Below are 20049 nucleotides of genomic sequence, written 5' to 3'. Positions count from 1 at the left end.
GTCATCTCTCCTCCTGTATCCTCACCCATCCCCTGTAGACTGTGAGCCCTTGTGGGCAGGGTCCTCTCTTCTTCTGTATCCTCACCCATCCACTTTAGACTGTGAGCCCTCGTGGGCAGGGTCCTCTCTTCTTCTGTATCGTCACCCATCCCCTGTAGACTGTGAGCCCTCGTGAGCAGGGTCCTCTCTTCTCGTGTATCCTCACCCATCCCCTGTAGACTGTGAGCCCTTGTGGGCAGGGTCCTCTCTTCTTCTGTATCCTCACCCATCCACTGTAGACTGTGAGCCTTCGTGGGCAGGGTCCTCTCTTCTTCTGTATCCTCACCCATCCCCTGTAGACTGTGAGCCCTCGTGAGCAGGGTCCTCTCTTCTCGTGTATCCTCACCCATCCCCTGTATACTGTGAGCCCTTGTGGGCAGGGTCCTCTCTTCTTCTGTATCCTCACCCATCCACTGTAGACTGTGAGCCCTCGTGGGCAGGGTCCTCTCTTCTTCTGTATCCTCACCCATCCCCTGTAGACTGTGAGCCCTCGTGGGCAGGGTCCTCTCTTCTTCTGTATCCTCACCCATCCCCTGTAGACTGTGAGCCCTTGTGGGCAGTTTCCTCTCTTCTTCTGTATCCTCACCCATCCCCTGTAGACTGTGAGCCCTTGTGGGCAGTTTCCTTTCTTCTTTTGTATCCTCATCCATCCGCTGTAGACTGAGCCCTCGTGGACAGGGTCCTCTCTTCTCGTGTACCAGTCTGTACCTTGAAATGTTCACGATTATTGTACTTTTCTATGAATGTCCCTTTTTCACATGTACAGCGCCATGGAATAAATGGCACTATAATAATAAATAATAATAATTTATATTATGGGGCCTCCTGATTCTTATGTATGCCCAAGATCTCAGTCAACGACATTAAATAATAGGCAAAAAAAGGCAGAATTAAAGGCTCAGGTAAAGTTGGATGCTTGCCTATAATCTCTAGTGATTTTTAAAAAGTAACGTGGCTGAAAAGAGGCAAAAAATAAGACTTTTATTTAAGTTAAAAAGTCTAATAAATACACGCACTACATTGAGCTGTGCTTTGTACGCGGCACCGATAATTCCCCGATGCCGGAAACATTCCTTTCATTGAAAACCGTTCTTGAACATGATATTTGACTGCACATCGCGGCTATGAATACGGCCTATGCTGGTCAGACGGTGCAGCCCGGTATGTGCACGCTGATATATTCTGAACGGCTGCTCTTCAATAATCCATGATGACCACTACATGATCGGAGTCGATCACAGAGAATATTTGGAAGTTTCATGAAGACTTGTGTGAGAACTACCGTCATGTTCCTGATATCAAACAAAACAGATATTTACTGATTTTTGAGCTTCCTGCAGTTCGGAAAGTTGGGATCTCATCATTTTGTACTATTTTCTGACCCTAAATAAATAACATTTTATTGGTATACCTTGCAGTTCTTACTATCTTACAATTTGTCAGGAAATCTTAGCTCGTTGAAGAGACATTTAAAAGACATTTTCAAAGGTCTTGGAAATATCGGTGTTACGTATTCAAGGAAACCAGTCAAATTCAGCTTATTATGAGCTAATTCTATTTTTGGGATTCAAAAAAATATCTAATTAGTCTTTACAAGGGTTAAGGAAGGGGAGAGGTGCTATGTTCAGGATTCTCATCCATTACCCAGAGGGGAGAATGGCTACAAAGAGCTGGTGGACCCAGCATATCTATTCATTTCAATGGGCACTGTGTAATGCTACGTTTCGCCGATGTTTCGCCTCTGGTGGAATTGCACAAATTGACCACATTCTGGCAAGTTCCAGTGCAGTTCATAGTTAATGATTTCCACAATCATATAGATGATTTTTACCTTTCAATATAAATGTTCATTTACATATGACTGTCACAAATGTCTGATAAGAATTCATGTTTAGGATGTCCTTAAATTGGGTTTAGGTTTGGGCCATCACTTTTTCTTAAATTGATACCCTGACATCATTGGATCTCCAGCCGCTAGATCCTCAGCAATCAACAGTATGAAAATCTAGCAGTGTTTGATTACCTAATAGCGCCTCTACAGGAGAAATTAAGCATTACACCGTACCCCTATGCACACCTATGTTTCTCAAAGATTAGGGACTGCAATCAAGCCATGTGTGGCGTAATTCAGGAGTCAGGACTCATACTCTTGTTCAAAAACGTATTGTTATCTACTGAATGTATCAGGTACAAACCGAATGGAAACACTGTAGGATCCAACTACACTGGGGTTTTTTGTAGTCTATTACCATGTAAAAACATAGGTCTTCATTTTAGGTGCATACACAAAAAAATTGAAGCAAAGCTTAGATACAAAATGTGTATTGTAAGGCAGTGTCTCTGGTACCTGTAGTACTGCGAGACTCGCTAGGGTGTGTGTAGCTTTCTACATCCCTCCACCCATGGGTATATCCCTTATGTTATAATGGTGTCTGTTTGTTTGACCCAGGGTAAGTGTGTGGAGGTTGTTATGCATCTGGAAGGAACCTCTGAGAGAAAGAGGATTCACTTGTCCTGACCGGGTCAGTGTGTGGAGGTCATTATGCTTCTGGAAGGAACCTCTGACAGAGGATTCACTTGTCCTGACCAGATCAGTGTGCAGAAGTTGTTATGCCTCTGGAAGGAACCTCTGAGAGAGAGAGGGGATTTGCTTGTCCTGACCAGATCAGTGTGTGGACGTTGTTATGCTTCTAGATGGAACCTCTGAGAGAGAGGATTCACTTGTCATTACTGGGTCAAAGTGTGGAGGTTGTTATGCCTCTGGAAGAAACGTCTGAGAGAGAGAGGATTTGCTTGTCCTGACTAGGTCAGTGTGTGGAGGTTGTTATGCCTCTGGAAGAAACCTCTGTAAGAGAGAGGATTTGCTTGTCTGGACCAGATCAGTGTGTGGAGGTTGTTATGCCTCTGGAAGGAACCTCTGAGAGAGAGGATTTGCTTGTCCTGACTAGGTCAGTGTGTGGAGGTTGTTATGCCTCTGGAAGGAACCTCTGAGAGAAAGGATTTGCTTGTCCTGACTAGGTCAGTGTGTGGAGGTTGTTATGCCTCTGGAAGGAACCTCTGAGAGAGAGGATTTGCTTGTCCTGACTAGGTCAGTGTGTGGAGGTTGTTATGCCTCTGGAAGAAACCTCTGAGAGAGAGGATTTGCTTGTCCTGACTAGGTCAGTGTGTGGAGGTTGTTATGCCTCTGGAAGAAACCTCTGAGAAAGATAGAGGATTCACTTGTCCTGACTAGGTCAGTGTGTGGAGGTTGTTATGCCTCTGGAAGGAACCTCTGAGGGAGAGGATTCACTGGTCCTGACTAGGGTAGTGTGTGGAGGTTGTTATGCCTCTGGAAGAAACCTCTGAGAAAGAGAGAGGATTCACTTGTCCTGGCTAGGGTAGTGTGTGGAGGTTGTTATGCCTCTGGAAGAAACCTCTGAGAAAGATAGAGGATTCACTTGTCCTGACTAGGGTAGTGTGTGGAGGTTGTTATGCCTCTGGAAGAAACCTCTGAGAGAGAGGATTTGCTTGTCCTGACTAGGTCAGTGTGTGGAGGTTGTTATGCCTCTGGAAGAAACCTCTGAGAGAGAGGATTTGCTTGTCCTGACTAGGGTAGTGTGTGGAGGTTGTTATGCCTCTGGAAGAAACCTCTGAGAAAGATAGAGGATTCACTTGTCCTGACTAGGTCAGTGTGTGGAGGTTGTTATGCCTCTGGAAGGAACCTCTGAGGGAGAGGATTCACTGGTCCTGACTAGGGTAGTGTGTGGAGGTTGTTATGCCTCTGGAAGAAACCTCTGAGAAAGAGAGAGGATTCACTTGTCCTGGCTAGGGTAGTGTGTGGAGGTTGTTATGCCTCTGGAAGAAACCTCTGAGAAAGATAGAGGATTCACTGGTCCTGACTAGGGTAGTGTGTGGAGGTTGTTATGCCCCTCTGGAAGAAACCTCTGAGAGAGAGAGAGGATTCACTTGTCCTGGCTAGGGTAGTGTGTGGAGGTTGTTATGCCTCTGGAAGAAACCTCTGAGAGAGAGGATTTGCTTGTCCTGACTAGGGTAGTGTGTGGAGGTTGTTATGCCTCTGGAAGAAACCTCTGAGAAAGATAGAGGATTCACTTGTCCTGACTAGGGTAGTGTGTGGAGGTTGCTGAGAACTCCACAGGGATACTTCTAGGGAGAGTTGGTACCTGAAAAAATGTAACTAGACATTAATCAAATAACACTGCCCACTCTACGAGTACAAAACTTAGATACATCTGAGCAATAAAGATAAGTTACTTTTGATGGAGAAAAAAGCCATAACTTATAAATTACATATTGTATTATTGGCTATAACCTTAACATTTAACGATCTGCTCCATGTAATGGAATTTTGTGAACAAAATAAAAAAAAATTCTCATTTGTTGTATAACAATGGATCTATTAAAAGGACGGAAGGACTAATAAGAATCGTACAGATATTTTGCATGATGGCAAGCATAGCAGCTCCTATGGGATTGCAGATTAAAGAAAGTTTTGGGTGCAGAACATTTCAATTTATTTTTTTTGTTTTCTTTTAGAGAGTGCTTTTCAACATCGTCAACTTTAGCAAAACGAAAAGCCTTTACAGAGATGGCATGTCTCCGGTGGTCAAGTCAACAAGTCGTCCTAAGTGGTAAGAAAGATATTCTTAATTGACTGTGTACAGGGTTGTATGTTGTATTTTCAACAATCTAGTATATTTGGGATGACCAAAAAACAGTGTTGACGCAACTGAACGCAACATTATGAAGGCTTTGCTAATCACATCACTCAGAATGCCACAATCCTGAGCGAACCATCACTGGTAACACTCTGAGAATGATCCGACCACCAAGCACATTGATACATTTTTTTGCTAAATTCTTCCTTATGAGGCATTAGTCCCATGACAGATTATATTGAGGTTTAGGACTTAATGTGCCATATTAAATTCTATATTTTCTATACGTTTTATACAGGAAAACTGCAAAATGACAAATCTGATAGATTCTAGTAACTATAGCAATATATCTGATAGATAGAAGCTCAGTTCATCACCGATAGGCATCATCGGGCTGGCCAAGGTTCTCTCTTTTTCAGTTGCAGTATATATAGATCATATTTTTTTTAGCGCTTTTTCTGGGGGTTTTGAGGCAGAATCCACCTGAAAAAGACTTTTTGTACACATATCCTAAGGCTCCAGAAATTACAGTGCATTGAAGCCCAAGGAAGCCCAAAATATCTGTGCTGATTCATATAGACAAGTATCATAAATGACTATAGTCCAGCAAAAAAATGGACTGGTGACTACATTGGTAATCCATGGGCACTAGACCAGAACCCTGTGAATATCCTCCTACCTGCTGGTATACCTATACAAATAATGTTATTCCAGGTTTACTAATGGAAAAAAATGCTGAGGATGCTGATAAGTAGCAGGAGGTCCTCAACATCATCCAATGGCCACAGGCTACCAACATGGCAGCTTAGCCAGGGTTTTCAGTATTGCTTGCTCAGCTCTATGAATGACGTTAGTCACGGTGAGTGAGGGGCACGGAGAGGCTAGGGGCTCCTAGACTGGCCCTCAGGCTAGGGGACCCTAGCTACCCTTAATCCCAGAGTTACCTCTGAAGGTGAGGATGTCTGAGCTGCCTTGCTTGCCCTGCTCTTAGCCAGCCCCGATCTTATGACCCCTCTTCCCAACCCTGAGGAGGGCCGGGGCAGGAGTGATAAAGCCAATAGAAATAAACAAAAAGGGGAAACCAAAAGTCTATCTCAAATCACACACACACAGAGGTATAATACAATAAGAGCTTAAGAGGAAAATAAGAGGAGGGAGGAAACAACATGACTACATGAGAACTCCACAACAACTCCAAGCAGAAAGCAATATAATCACCAGCAGGACTGATGTCACATGATGTTGGAAACCTATCCCAGAGATAACCAGCAGGCTTTCAGAGGTCAACTCATACTAGTCTGACCATAAATGAGCACAGAGCTGGTCGATGCCCGAGCCTGCCTATGTAACTCAGAAACACCAGAGAAAGCATGGTGTGAACGTCTGATGCTGTCTTGACATTCTGTGAGTTTTGAGTGAAACTTTGTGTGACAACGTTGCGGGATCCTGTTACAGATTTTTCACTGAAGTTCAGATATTTCACTTCTTTATACAATGGCGCTTACATTGGCTGAGTTTCTGTAGGACCTTCTAAATCCATGTTTTTACCAAGTTAAGCTATTGTCAAAGTTGTTTCTTTCTATAACTATTTCGTGATAGTTTTTTGGGTCAGAGTCTCACTTTTCCCCAGGTTTTCTTTTCCTTTTGCAGTTGTAGGGTTAATGACAGTATTCCTTGCCAGTAAGCAGGCCTAGTACCAGCTCAGGTGTTTCCGGTCCGGACCACACCCAGTCCCTTTATATACCCTCTGCTACCAGCAGAGGGTGCCGGTTATTCTTGATTAAGTTGGATGCTGGTCTTGGAGCTGGAAGGAGCTGCTGAAACCCGTGGCTGAGTTGCTGGTGTGGCTGCAGTCCTATTGCTGACTACAGCAGTTTGCTGTGGTGTTTTCCCACTGTCTGTCTTCCTTTGTGGTGAGGCTAGCGTCCTTCACCTGCCCACTCCCTAGCCAGGACTATTGTAGGGTCGTCTCAGAGCTTCAGGTTCCGGCTCGCCGACAGGTGAGGAACCTGTATAGGGATTGGCTAGGAGTGCAGGGTACAGTGGTAGATAAGTGAGGAGGTGTCTATCTTCCCTTTCACTAGCGCTAGGGCCTACCATTGTTAAAGTGTCCCCTGTACACCCATTGTTTGTCGTGGTGTTACCCCTGCTTTGTTGTGTTTTTGGCCTCACGCCGGACCTCCTCTAATTCGAGCGTGACAGCTATAATATCAAATGGAAGTGAGCCTTGGAAGTTTGGTTCTCCTCTAAATATTTCCTGATTTTCTGCTTCTTTGACAATCAATGTTGTGTACTGTATATTTGGCTGTTACAGAATAGAAGTTATTATGAGAAAATAGAAAAGTTTAGTCGCAGTCTTGTAGGAAACTGACGGGCTGTCCTCCTGCAACGCTGAATGAGCACAGATTTGATGAACTGTCAGCTTTTGCAAGAAAGTTCTTGATTGAGTAAAGTGAATTTGGTTGGTGTTGGTGGAGAAGGAGAGCGGGCTACTCAATCCAGTATGTCTCCTGCAATCAGACCAAGCAAACAAGACAATCTGAAAGGCATAAGGCAAATTTTGCAGAACTATTACCAAGTACGAAGCAAGTTGCTGTAGAAGCAGCTGACCTCTTAGATGATAGAGTTCGCAAATACTCCGGGCGTCGATAGCAAACACCATAACTCTTCACTATTCAGCAAACCCATTATCACGTTGGGGACATTGGTGCTATGGAACGAGATAATGTGTTATGAGTAACTGCTGACCACTCATCACCTGCGGTATTTTACCCGAGTCACATGAACAATCCTAATTAGTATTTATAGAGTATGGATCCTCCCTACAGGCCAGTATTAGCAGCTGGAAATACTTGGTCGAAAACAGTTAAAGAGACTTTATATGGGTGAATTGTTAAGCCCGTTTCATGCCTAAAGGAGGAAAAGTGACCATTTCAGTTCACGATTTCTCGTAAAGACCACTTGACCTGAATATATTGAGCTCTAACGCTTAAACAAACTGTGATAATCCTATATTATGAGAAAACTGTATGGCACCATTAGGAAATATGAAGAACATACCGGGAACTCAGGTTTAAAATGAATGGATGAAACTAATGAGTGTAGAAGTCATTACTTTTCAGGACATTGTCCATTGTGTGGACTAGCTATTTTTTAGATGTACTTATCTGCAGAATTAGAAATAATGAATGTTCAAGAGTTAATTTGTGCACCCCATCTCTGAGTAAAGGTACCGTCACACTAAGCAACATCGCTAGCAACATCGCTGCTGATGCACGACTTGCTAGCAATGTTGCTGTGTGTGACATCCAGCAACAACTTGGCCCCTGCTGTGAGGTCGTTGGTTGTTGCTGAATGTCCTGGGCCATTTTTTAGTTGTTGCTCTCCTGCTGTGAAGCACAGATCGCTGTGTGTGACAGCGAGACAGCAACAACTAAATGTGCAGGCAGCAGGAGCCGGCTTCTGCGGACGCTGGCAACCACGGTAAACAGCGGGTAACCAAGAAGCCCTTCCCTTGGTTATCCGATATTTACCTTCCTTACCAGCGTCCGCCGCTCTCAGCTGTCAGTGCCGGCTCCCTGCTCTCTCCACACGTAGCCGGAGTACACATCGGGTAATTAACCTGATGTGTACTGTGGCTAGGAGAGCAGGGAACAGGGAGCCGGCACTGGCAGCTGAGAGCGGCGGACGCTGGTAACGAAGGTAAATATCGGGTAACCAAGGGAAGGGCTTCTTGGTTACCCGCTGTTTACCGTGGTTATCAGCGTCCGCAGAAGCCGGCTCCTGCTGCCTGCACACGTAGCAGAGTACACATCGGGTAATTAACCCGATGTGTACTGTGGCTAGGTGTGCAGGAAGCCAGTGCTAAGCGGTGTGCGCTGGTAACCAAGGTAAATATTGGGTTGGTTACCTGATATTTACCTTAGTTACCAAGCGCAGCATGCTTACACGTGTAGCGACGCTCCAGCGATCCCTGCCAGGTCAGGTTGCTGGTGGGATCGCTGGAGCGTCGCTTAGTGTGACATCTCACCAGCGACCTCATAGCAACTTACCAGCGATCCCTATCAGGTTGTATCGTTGTTGGGATCGCTGGTAAGTTGTTTAGTGTGACTGGGCCTTAAGGTCTCTTCAAAATCGTTGACTCCCTAGGACTCACTTCATGGAAGAGTCATGAGCTTTAAAGGGGGATTCACAAGGAAAGACAGGGAAGGAGACAGACGGGGAAGAAGACAGACGGGGAAGGAGACAGACGGGGAAGGAGACAGACGGGGAAGGAGACAGACGGGGAAGGAGACAAAAGGGGAAGGAGACAGACGGGGAAAGAGACAGACGGGGAAAGAGACAGACGGGGAAGGAGACAGACGGGGAAGGAGACAGACGGGGAAGGAGACAGACGGGGAAGGAGACAGACGGGGAAGGAGACAGACGGGGAAAGAGACAGATGGGGAAGGAGACAAAAGGGGAAGGAGACAGACGGGGAAAGAGACAGTCGGGGAAAGAGACAGACGGGGAAGGAGACAGACGGGGAAGGAGACAGACGGGGAAGGAGACAGACGGGGAAGGAGACAGACGGGGAAGGAGACAGACGGGAAAGGAGACAAAAGGGGAAGGAGACAGACGGGGAAAGAGACAGACGGGGAAAGAGACAGACGGGGAAGGAGACAGACGGGGAAGGAGACAGACGGGGAAGGAGACAGACGGGGAAGGAGACAGACGGGGAAGGAGACAGACGGGGAAGGAGACAGACGGGGAAAGAGACAGACGGGGAAAGAGACAGACGGGGAAGGAGATAGACGGGGAAGGAGACAGACGGGGAAAGAGACAGACGGGGAAAGAGAGAGACTGACAGACACAGAGATAGAGAGACAAACAGACAGAGACACAGAGACAGAGACAGATAGACTGATACAAAGACAGACAGAGAGATAGAAACAGACAGACAGAGACATAGACACAGACAGACAGAGAGACAGACAGACAGAGACTGGGAGAGAGACAGAGACAGTTACTATCCCAGGCAATGCCCGGGTATTACAGCTAGTTATTGCTAAAATGCAATAACTTTTTTAAACTGCTCTATGTACCCTCACGGATTCCATGCAGGAGATTTTTCTTTCACTTAGTCCATGATGGTCTTTGCTGACATTTTCTATCATTGAAATGCCAAATATGCTGCTGACTATAGCATGAGCAACGTACAGCTGGGTGTTGAGAAAGTGCTCTTCGGACATTTTTGAAAAATCATTGTAAGGCCGAGTTGTTAGTGTACCTGGAATGAAGACTAGAGGGGTCTGACTACCGTACATGATGCCATTTCTCAGCATGACAGTGCCAGGTTGAATGTTGCTTGTGGTACTGTAGAGGTGAGTGAGTTCCTATGCTGTTTTATGCTATATGTTTATGCTATATGTTGTTTACCTACACTGTGAAAGGTGTTTTATACCAAAGCTATTATATAATGTTAATTATTATAAATGTGTGTAACTTGCAAATGCTTCTAGCAGAGTGTAGGTTCCCAGTGTAGCAAAGAGGGGGCCATTTTTACCAGCGGGCAAAACTTAGTGTGCAGGCAAGTTAGTGGTAGATTAGGTATTGAATAACTACATAGGTAACGATGGTTGACCTCGGGGAGATCAACATCCAACACCATGGAGACACCATCACGTGTTTCTCAACACAGTGACACTAGAGCAAGGCCCCCTGGTAAAATATGCAAAACAAGAATGCCACGGAGACACCATCACATGTTTCTCAACGTTGGCAGGAAACTAGCCAGGTCTTTCACTGGGAAGGAACAACCACGGGAAGGGCAGTCTCCAGTCAAGGAAACCGCCTATACCAAACATGGTATCCATCCACAGACAGCTGTTTCGGGGTATTTGCCCCTCATCAGTGTGCAGTAGGAAACTGGCTAGTGGGAGCAATGCCTAGTAGCAGACTACATAAGCAAGGATGGTTGACCTCGGGGAGATCAACATCCAACACCGCGGAGACACCATCACGTGTTTCTCAACGTAGTGACACTAGAACAAAGCCCCCTGGGAAAATATGCAAAACAGCTGTCTGTGGATGGATGGTGTCTCCGCGGAATTCTTGTTTTAGGTATTGAATAAGACAGGGTTAAGTTGAGGTAGAGGAGCCGTGACAGGTGACAAGTGGGATAGCTAGTGATGCGAGCATCGTAGGATGCCACTTCTAGATAGGGTTTGAGTAAGAGAAGACATGGCTACAGTGTCAAAGTCAATCAGGAAACCCTGAGGTAACCTTGTGGTGAGGTCCGGAGCCAACAGCTCACCCAGCCGGGCTCATGGAAGTCGTGCGACTAGATAGCCATTGGGGCCGAGAAGAGGAGAAAGGTGGGATAAAGAGGGGGAATGGAGACACAGACCCGGCAGCTTGAGGACGAGTTTCAAAATAGCAGGGGGACAGGTCGAGAAAGAGTACCCCAGAAACAGTAGAACTGGAACCATGTGGAGTGAGGCCATGTTTGTCATAAAAATAAACTGAACTAGTGTGGTTGCCAAATGAACTCTGTTGTTGTGTGGGTTACTTTTTTGTTTACAATGAGGAATGGCAGCAAGGTGATTTATACCAGCCTGAAGAAACTAAATGTGCTACCACCGTCTGCAGTGTCTCCAGACTTGTCTCCCATCTGGGATATCATTGGTCGGCAATTCCATAGAAAACTGCCAGTAGCGGATCTTGATGATTTGCCCAAGTGCATTCAGCGCAGCAGAAACTTCCTCAGGCAACCATTAATAATCTCATTGATAAGCAGACAATGCTGTAAGTGCGGGGATTTCTACTCATGGCTCTCATACTTCCCATTGGATAAATTGAGATATGTTGAAGTAATTGTTACTTCAATTAAAAGTTTTCGGAATTCATTGTTTGGCGCCGATGAGAATGAAGGAAATACATAGGCATGTGATTTCTAAAGCTTTCCAAATTATTTTAATGAACATCATCTATTTATAGTCCTTAGAAATATAGGCATACCATGCATAAATGTAGGCACTCCTTACAGGATAGCAAATAGTAGAAGACATAACTGCATAATAAGTAAAAACACTGCCAGCATCTGCCCAGCTGAGCCACATCCCCTGAACAAGTCTTTGTTACAAAAGTGAAATCCCACACCCTAAGGGGCACTTTGCACATTGCGACAACGCTACTGCAATGTCGTCGGGGTCAAATCGAAAGTGATGCACATCCGGTGCCAGTAACGACGTCGCAACGTGTAAAGCCTAGATGCACCGATAAACGATCGCAAAAGCATCGTAAATCGGTGCTCTGTGTAGTGTCGGTCATTTTAATAATTTCGCTGCAGCGACAGGTACGATGTTGTTCCTCGTTCCTGCGGCAGCACACATTGCTGTGTATGAAGCCGCAGGAGCGAGGAACATTGCCTTACCTGCCTCCACCGGCTATACGGAAGGAAGGAGGTGGGCGGGATGTTTACGTCCCGCTCATCTCCACCCCTCCGCTTCTATTGGCCGCCTGCCGTGTGACGTCGCTATAACGCCGCACGACCCGCCCCCTTAATAAGGAGGCGGTTCGCCGGGCAGGTGAGTCCATGTGAAGCTGCCGTAGCGATAATGTTCGCTACGGCAGCTATCACCGCGACGGGGGCGGGGACTATTGCGCTCGGCATCGCAAGCATCGGCTTGCGATGTCATAGTGTGCAAAGTGCCCCTAAAAATGGGGTTTGGCAATCTTTGTCTTCATTCCTACAAGTTTTGAGTTTTCACACTTGGTGCTGGAATTTCACTGTTGAAAAATATTTATTTATTGATAGATAGATAGATAGTTAGATGGATAGAGAGCATATACAGTTGTGTGTGTGTGCATATATATATATATATATATATATATATATATATATATATATATATATATATATATATATATATATGCCTTTGTTAAGCAATGCTGCTTTTTACCAAAATCTGGGTATATATTTCTCAGTGCACAGTGATCTAGAGGCTACGGTTATGAAAAACTGGGACATCAAAATCTGTAATGTTCAAATATTGAAGCAGAAGCCTGTTGGTTTGGTAAAATGGAAAAAATTAGATGGATTTAAAATTCCATTTATAATTTAGTACCAATTATTCATTGTTTGACATTATCTTAGAAACAGAGCGAAGGACTAAAACAAATATTTTCTCTAAGCTTCAGATGATCTGATATAATGTTCCAGCACAAAATGAGCACAGCATAAAAATACAGTTTCCTAGTGGAGAATTTAATGTAATTTGTTATAGGAATACCGGGAGGAGGCAAAAAAGGTCACTCGTCGGAGTACAAACCAATGGAGGACGCCGCACTTATCGCTGCATGCAGAAGATTCTATTTCTCCGAGTTGTAGATACAGTAACTGAAGTTGGCTAAATAATATATTAACTTTTCTAAATGTTGTTCTTTTGCTTAAAGTCTCCAAATCAGGATTTTCTTCATCGGTACCAAGCGAGGAGCTATAAGTGGTAAACGGGGAATCTTGGATTCTTTAAACACATACATGACTTATCAGATATTTTTGGTACACCACTACACTATCCTAATCCGGAATATGGAAGAGAATAGTGCATGCTGCGATGTCATAGATGATATAGAAATATTTACGTGGCGCCCCTGGGGCTTCAGTCACCACAGAGTATTGCACCCAAATTGGGTGTAATGCTAAACCTGGTTCCTGAGGAGGTCAGTCCTGGTTTCACCACATTACACACTTAAATGTACACCAGGTTGCCCTGTTCCCACTGGGGGCTGGGCTAGGGTTGGGTAACAAAGGGGTCACCGACATTGTGGGATTTATAGGATGCCCTCAACAGGGGCCCCAGTCCCACTAGCTTAGGACCTGGGAGGGTGGAAGGTGCAGCCAGCAGGGGGAGCCAAGAGCCGTCGACGGCCCGGCGACAAGTAGGTTAAATGCACCTCCCTGTGGGGTGCTACATTTACTTATCTGTATTCAGAGCCAAGCCTGAACCATATTTCAGGATTATTAACATCTCTCCAGACCTCAAAGCATAAAAAAACTAAATATTTAGACACTGAGATGTTCACACACTTTGCTGACTGTCATGGTGGCATCAGTTTCTGTTCAGACTACAGATTCTGACCTATGCCTGAGAAAGTTTCTGGTGTCTATGATCAATGCAGGCAGACTCAGGCATCAACCTACTGTGTGCTGATCGATAGGCAAGCTAGCAAGAATTAATCTCTGCTAGTCTTCTTGTTAGTCTCCATTGATCACATGTTGTGGAGAAGTCAATCACATCTGCTCTCTTCCTATTTATGCTGGCTGAATACTTCCACCTATACTAGCTATAGTTTATGTTAGTTAATATGGTGAGTTGTAGTATTTCAGACTATCTGGTGGAAGTAGTGCTTATTGCTTTGTGTGGTTGTGGAGCTCACCCCTGTTGTCTTTTCTAGCTACCTTCCTTTTCTTGTTTCCTCCTGAATCTCCTGTGGTTAACATCACACTCCTGCCCCATCCTTCCCTGATAGGAAGGGGGGTATCAAATTTGGTCTGGTCAGGAGCAGGGCCAGGAACAGAGCTCAGGCATCTCAACTATTAGTAGTATCCCTGAGGATAGGGATAGCATAGGGTGGGTTCCCCTAGAATGAGGGACAGCTTAGGGGCCCTTAACTCTCGTTATCCAAAAGTCACATAGTGACACATATAATACAAAAACAAAATGTTTGTTGTTACCCAAGTGGCCCTCACGTCTCCCACCGCACAGCACTGTACCTGTTGTGTGGTCTTCTTCAGTCTGTTTTGGTGTCTACCTCCTGCTCCTTAAATCTTTGGAGCTCACTAGGCTTTGCATTACTACAATGTCACAAAGCACATCATGCCATCGCATAATTTCTTTAAAGGGGCTTTCGGGACTAAACCTACATTTCTATAGTACCTCTATCTCACTGAAGATAGCCGACACTGTCAGGATTCCTCTCTGCTGCCTGTTGGAGAAGTTCTAAAGTGACCCCCAGTATGCAATTTGAAGATTGGCAGTCATATGCAACTAGATTCTCATCCGCTTCGCTCAATAGAACATTGGAGAGGCAGGAAATGTTGCACAAAACCATCAGTATGCAAATGACATGGTAACGGGAAGTGTAATCCTGACTGTTCCCTTATTGCACACTGTCAGGATTTGGTTTTCTGCAGTGCAATTGAGGCATTGCAGAAATATAGATTAAGCCCAGAAAACCCCTTTGAAGGGAAACCTTTTAGGATATACATGCTGCCCAAACCAGTGGAAGTAAGAATCAGGCACTGGCTCATTATTGCAAGTCTGTACGATTTAGGGTTTTGTGATCTGACAAAACATCGGATCACACTTGGACCAGTTATTTTTTGGGGCAAATCACAAGTCCGATTTTTTTTTTCCTTGATTGAACCGGTCTAAGTAAAAAATTGTAGCATGTTCCAGTTGCATCCATTGTCGGAATGCACTTATTCATGCAAGTCAATGGGTCAATGGGTCGAATGACATCTAAGTGTGGTCTGGTTTTCATGGACTGACATCCATGACTGAAAGCATCTCCTCATCCGAGAGAATCGGGTCACACTCTGATCAGTGTTTGATCAGAGTGTGATGTGCATAATCTGCCCCATGAGAGAAAACATGACCATCTGACACTAGCCTTAGGGGTACTTTGCACGCTGCGACATCGCTAGCCGATGCTAGCGATGCCGAGCGCGATAGTCCCCGCCCCGTCACACATGCGATATCTTGTGATAGCTGCCGTAGCGAACATTATCGCTATGGCAGCTTCACACGCACTTACCTGGCCTGCGACGTCGCTCTGGCCGGCCACCCGCTTCCTTCCTAAGGGGGTGGGTCGTGCGGCGTCACAGCGACGTCACACGGCAGGCGGCCAATAGAAGCGGAGGGGCGGAGATGAGCTGGACGTAAACATCCCGCCCACCTCCTTCCTTCCTCATTGCAGGCGGGACGCAGGTAAGGAGATGTTCCTTGCTCCTGCGGCTTTTTACACAGCGATGTGTGCTGCCGCAGGAACTAGGAACAACATCGTACCTGTCGCTGCAGCGAAATTATGGAAATGACCGACACTACACAGATCACCGATTTACGACGCTTTTGCGATCGTTTATCGGTGCTTCTAGGCTTTACACGTTGCGACGTCGTTACCGGCGCCGGATGTGCGTCACTTTCGATTTGACCCCGGCAATATCGCAGTAGCGATGTCGCAACGTGCAAAGTACCCCTTACTCTGTGCCTTTTTAGAGAAAACATTTTAAAAAGTAACCATGGGACCTTACATCTTGGAGGATAAGTCCAACAAAAGGCATTTGCTTGGCTTCCAGGTCTTTCCTTAAATGTTTATGGAGAGTCTTGTCAGCCTAGCAATGCCGGGTGGTAAAAAGCCTCTGAGGACCTGCCTCGGACTGGTCACCAGAGACACACGGTCCCCAGGCTGCTCTTCAGAGTAGGTTTCCTCTGAAGCGTAACAGTGTTTCAGGGTAAAACATACACAACAGTAATAATGGCTTTTTCCCATGGTTCCGGCAGAAGGAATCTCCCGCCAGACTTCCTACTCGAGCTGGATCTCCACAAGATGAACCATTATCACCCGAAAAACTGCACAAAGAAAGTTATGGTAGATGTTAGTTAAATTTATTGTGGATGTATCAGGGCTATAGAGTTATTTATAAAGTATTAGAATTAGAGAATATTTCCAGGTCAATGCTCCCGAGAGGGTGTTGGATGTATGAAAAGCGCGAAAGGAACCAAGAATAAGCTGCCAAACAGGGCGCATGTTCTTTATGCATAATTTAAACAGATTAAATGGAAACAATTTCATTTGCCACACGGTAAAGATTATGCATTCATTCTGTCATTCTGACACCTCTAAACGAGAACAAGTGACCTTTCTTTTGTAGGTTGGGAAATGTTTGTAAAAAGGCTTCAAAGCTGTCGATGTATATGCCACTGAAATATGTCACCATTCAGATCACGCTCCTTTAACTTTGCTTTCTGTAACTCTGTCTGCATCAGGTCCATCAAATTCTTATGCAAATGTGGCTCCGTTGGTCAGCCAGAGGACGTAACGTTGCTGCACTAGGATTTCTAATCACTGAATTCCAGTATGAATTTAAGGCCAGGTTTACGAGCACAAAAACACGGCTTTTTTTTAACCACTGATTTTCTTCGGCACCAAAATGCGCTATCACAATCTGCTCTTATTATTTCATTTTTGTTGAGCTTCTGTTACCCTTGTTTGTCTTTTTGATGCATCTTTGGAGATTTTATTCAGTATTTTAATGCAATATTTTTTTGTTTTTTTTTAAGTGATGAAACATTAGGGTACGGTACTTAAAAACACAATATCGTTTTTTACACTTTGTTTTTGGAGAGCTTCCCTAAAAGGCCAGATACAAAACAATGCTTATAAAACAACTTTTAATAACCTAGGAAGTGTAACACAGGAATTCTGATGTTTTCTATATTCCTCCTCTTTATCTCAGTAGGGAGTTTCCCATCTTTCTTCCAGCTCATCATCCTGTTTCAACCAGGTCTCGGCCCATTACATGTTGTCAATCTCTAATGGGCAGACCTTCTCCTTCCACTTCATCCAACGTGGGCCATTGGTCATCATGGGCTGGCATCTCCAAGCCTGGCACTTCTGTTGATAGGCGTAGCTTCTCGAGGAGTGGAGATTTTCACACCCTTCCACTTCTCCAACACTTCTTGGTGGCGGCAGTGTCAACAGGCAGCTGGAATCACTCCGTTCTGGAGCTGTCTCGACTTCTGATAGCAGTTGAGGCTGTGTACTGTACATCCACCTTCTAGTCAGATTAATAGGAGGTGGGTGTACAGTAGCCGGCTGCGGCCATTATCAGAGGACGGGCCAGTTCCGGAACTGAGCATTTCTGACCACCTGCTACTGCCACTGGCTCTAAGAACAGCTGATCGGCGGGGGTATCTGGTGTCAGCCACCAGCCAATGAGACATTGATGACAAATCCTAAGGCCATCAATGTAAAAGTAGTGGACAACCTCTTTAAATTAGCAGGAACTCATAAACTCACAAGCAGTTATGAAAAATGTCCTGGGCAAAGTTGAGAGGCTTGGTTTATGGAATGGAAGAGCTATGTAGAAATAAAAAGTAATATGCATGGAGCTGGGAGTTGTGTTAGTGTTTGGGGGATTGGCCAAATTAAATTTTGGGGTGGAATTGGTATTAAGGGGTACTTTGCACGTTGCGACATCGCTAGCATCGGCTAGCAATGCCGAGCACGATAGTCCCCGCCCCCGTCGCACATGCGATTTCTTGTGATAGCTGCCGTAGCGAACATTATCGCTACGGCAGCTTCACACGCACTTACCTGCCCTGCGACGTCACTCTGGCCGGCAACCCGCCTCCTTCCTAAGGGGTCGGGTCGTGCGTCGTCACAGCGAACTCACTCGGCAGGCGGCCAATAGAAGCGAAGGGGCGGAGATGAGCGGGACGTAAACATCCCGCCCACCTCCTTCCTTCTGCATAGCCGGTGGAGGCAGGTAAAGAGATGTTCCTTGCTCCTGCGGCTTCATACACAGTGATGTGCGCTGCCGCAAGAACGAGGAACAACATCGTATCTCCTATTGGTGCGACATTATGAAAATGACCGACGCTACACAGATCACCAATTTTCAATGCTTTTGCCATCGTTTATCGGCGCATCTAGGCTTTACACCTTGCAACGTCGTTACCGGCGCAGGATGTGCGTCACTTTCAATTTGGCCCCGACGATATCGCAGTAGCGATCTCGCAGCGTGCAAAGTACCCCTAAGCCTTTAAAATGATGATAATATATCAGTCACCTATCATTACCTGACCTTTTTGGAACGATTTTTAGTTCCAAAAGAAAACAAGGTCATTCATGATACATACATCAAAATCCATTTTCCGTTAAGTTCTACCGTCCTGATTATTTGATCCAATCTTGTGTAATTTTAGCTCATGTTTTACCAGCTGCTCAAAGGATGAATTATTCTTTATTCATCTTGTGCTTGTAAGAAAATGATGATTATGCAATTTAAAACTAATAAGCTTTTTAAGAGCTTTGACTATGTATCTACAGTACTTAGTGGGGCGCAGCTATGGAGGGTACAGAGGCGGTATTCACAGCTGGCGCCTGCCACCTTAGAAATGGCAAATAAAATGATGAGTATCAATGATTCCTACCAGGTGAGGGTCACTTCCAAATTTTACATTGGGGTCCAAGAGCTTAGAATTTTGTTTTTGAAAATGCATAACAAGAGATTTATTTAAAAAAAAAATTCTGAAAGAATAGCAGATATTTCATTTTTTTAAATAATATTCTTATATTATTACTGTAAATTACTGTAATAAAGGATCTTTTGTTGCAGCCTAAATATCCCCATAGACATTAAAGTGTGCCTTTCAGAGCCATTGTCATAAAGAGCAGTCTATTCACACTTTGAGAAGAATGCAATCACTGAAGAATCAGATTACAGCTGCCTACTAAAGTCTATGGAGAAGGAGGAAGCAGAGTGCGAGAGAAGCAGAGAGAAAGATTTTTTTTGTGCTGTGGAGTGTTTTGTTTCCCCCAAGGCTGGAATTACAGTTATTCCATGCTGCTGCTTCTAGAAATATGCAGTATAGATATAGGAAATTGGGAACCTTCCATGTCTGTGTGTGCAGTGTATAGGAGACATCATGGCAGCTAATCTCCACCCAGTGGCTCAGAGGCAACTGAAAACTAGAGATACATCTTACAAAGAAAACTGCTGAGAACACAAATCACAAAGTGGCTGGAAATAGTGTTTTTCTTCATGTATAGAATATTATGAGCCACTTGTAAAAGAAATAAGTCCACTTTAAATCTGTAGCTAAACCCCCTACAATCATAAAACCATTAAAATTACTTGTAAGTATATTATTAAATCGAAAACATTTCACTGGTGACAAAAACGCATGCATAGTCTGGTCTCAACTCGTACATAGTCTGGTCTTTTTTTGTGGTAACATATGGATGCAAAACCTGGACAAAAAAGAAACAAGACAGAAGAAGAATTAACGCCTTCGAAATAAGGTGCTGGAAACAGATGTTATCAACACCATGGATGGCAATAAAAACGAACAAATCAATTTTGGAACAAATCAAGCCACACCTGTTGCTCGAAGCAGGGATCACCAAGATATGATTTGGCTACTTTGGACACACGATATTAAGAGAGCAATCACTGGAGAAGGACATCATGCTTGGAAGAATAGAAGGCACAAGGCGAAAAGGAAGACCAGCAATCTGATGGCTTGATACTATCAAGATAACGATAGAGAAGACCCTGGTGGACTTATCTAGGAGGAGAAGACCC

The 20049-nt window shown here is 44.8% G+C and overlaps 1 protein-coding gene across 6 annotated transcripts in view; it reads left to right on the top strand.

Annotated features, from left to right (window-relative positions):
• The window catches only part of LOC142249007 (cytosolic carboxypeptidase 6-like), a 2064630-nt gene that overhangs the window by 700428 nt on the left and 1344153 nt on the right, over positions 1-20049 (top strand). For all 6 annotated transcript variants that reach the window (XM_075320539.1, XM_075320540.1, XM_075320543.1 and 3 more), the window contains one exon: positions 4573-4667. In XM_075320539.1, coding sequence (XP_075176654.1) covers positions 4573-4667 — 95 coding nt within the window. The remainder of the gene's footprint in view (positions 1-4572; positions 4668-20049) is intronic.

The sequence above is a fragment of the Anomaloglossus baeobatrachus genome, chromosome 8 (assembly GCF_048569485.1).
Source record: "Anomaloglossus baeobatrachus isolate aAnoBae1 chromosome 8, aAnoBae1.hap1, whole genome shotgun sequence".
Taxonomy (NCBI): domain Eukaryota; kingdom Metazoa; phylum Chordata; class Amphibia; order Anura; family Aromobatidae; genus Anomaloglossus; species Anomaloglossus baeobatrachus.
This window is presented reverse-complemented; position numbering and strand designations above follow the sequence as displayed.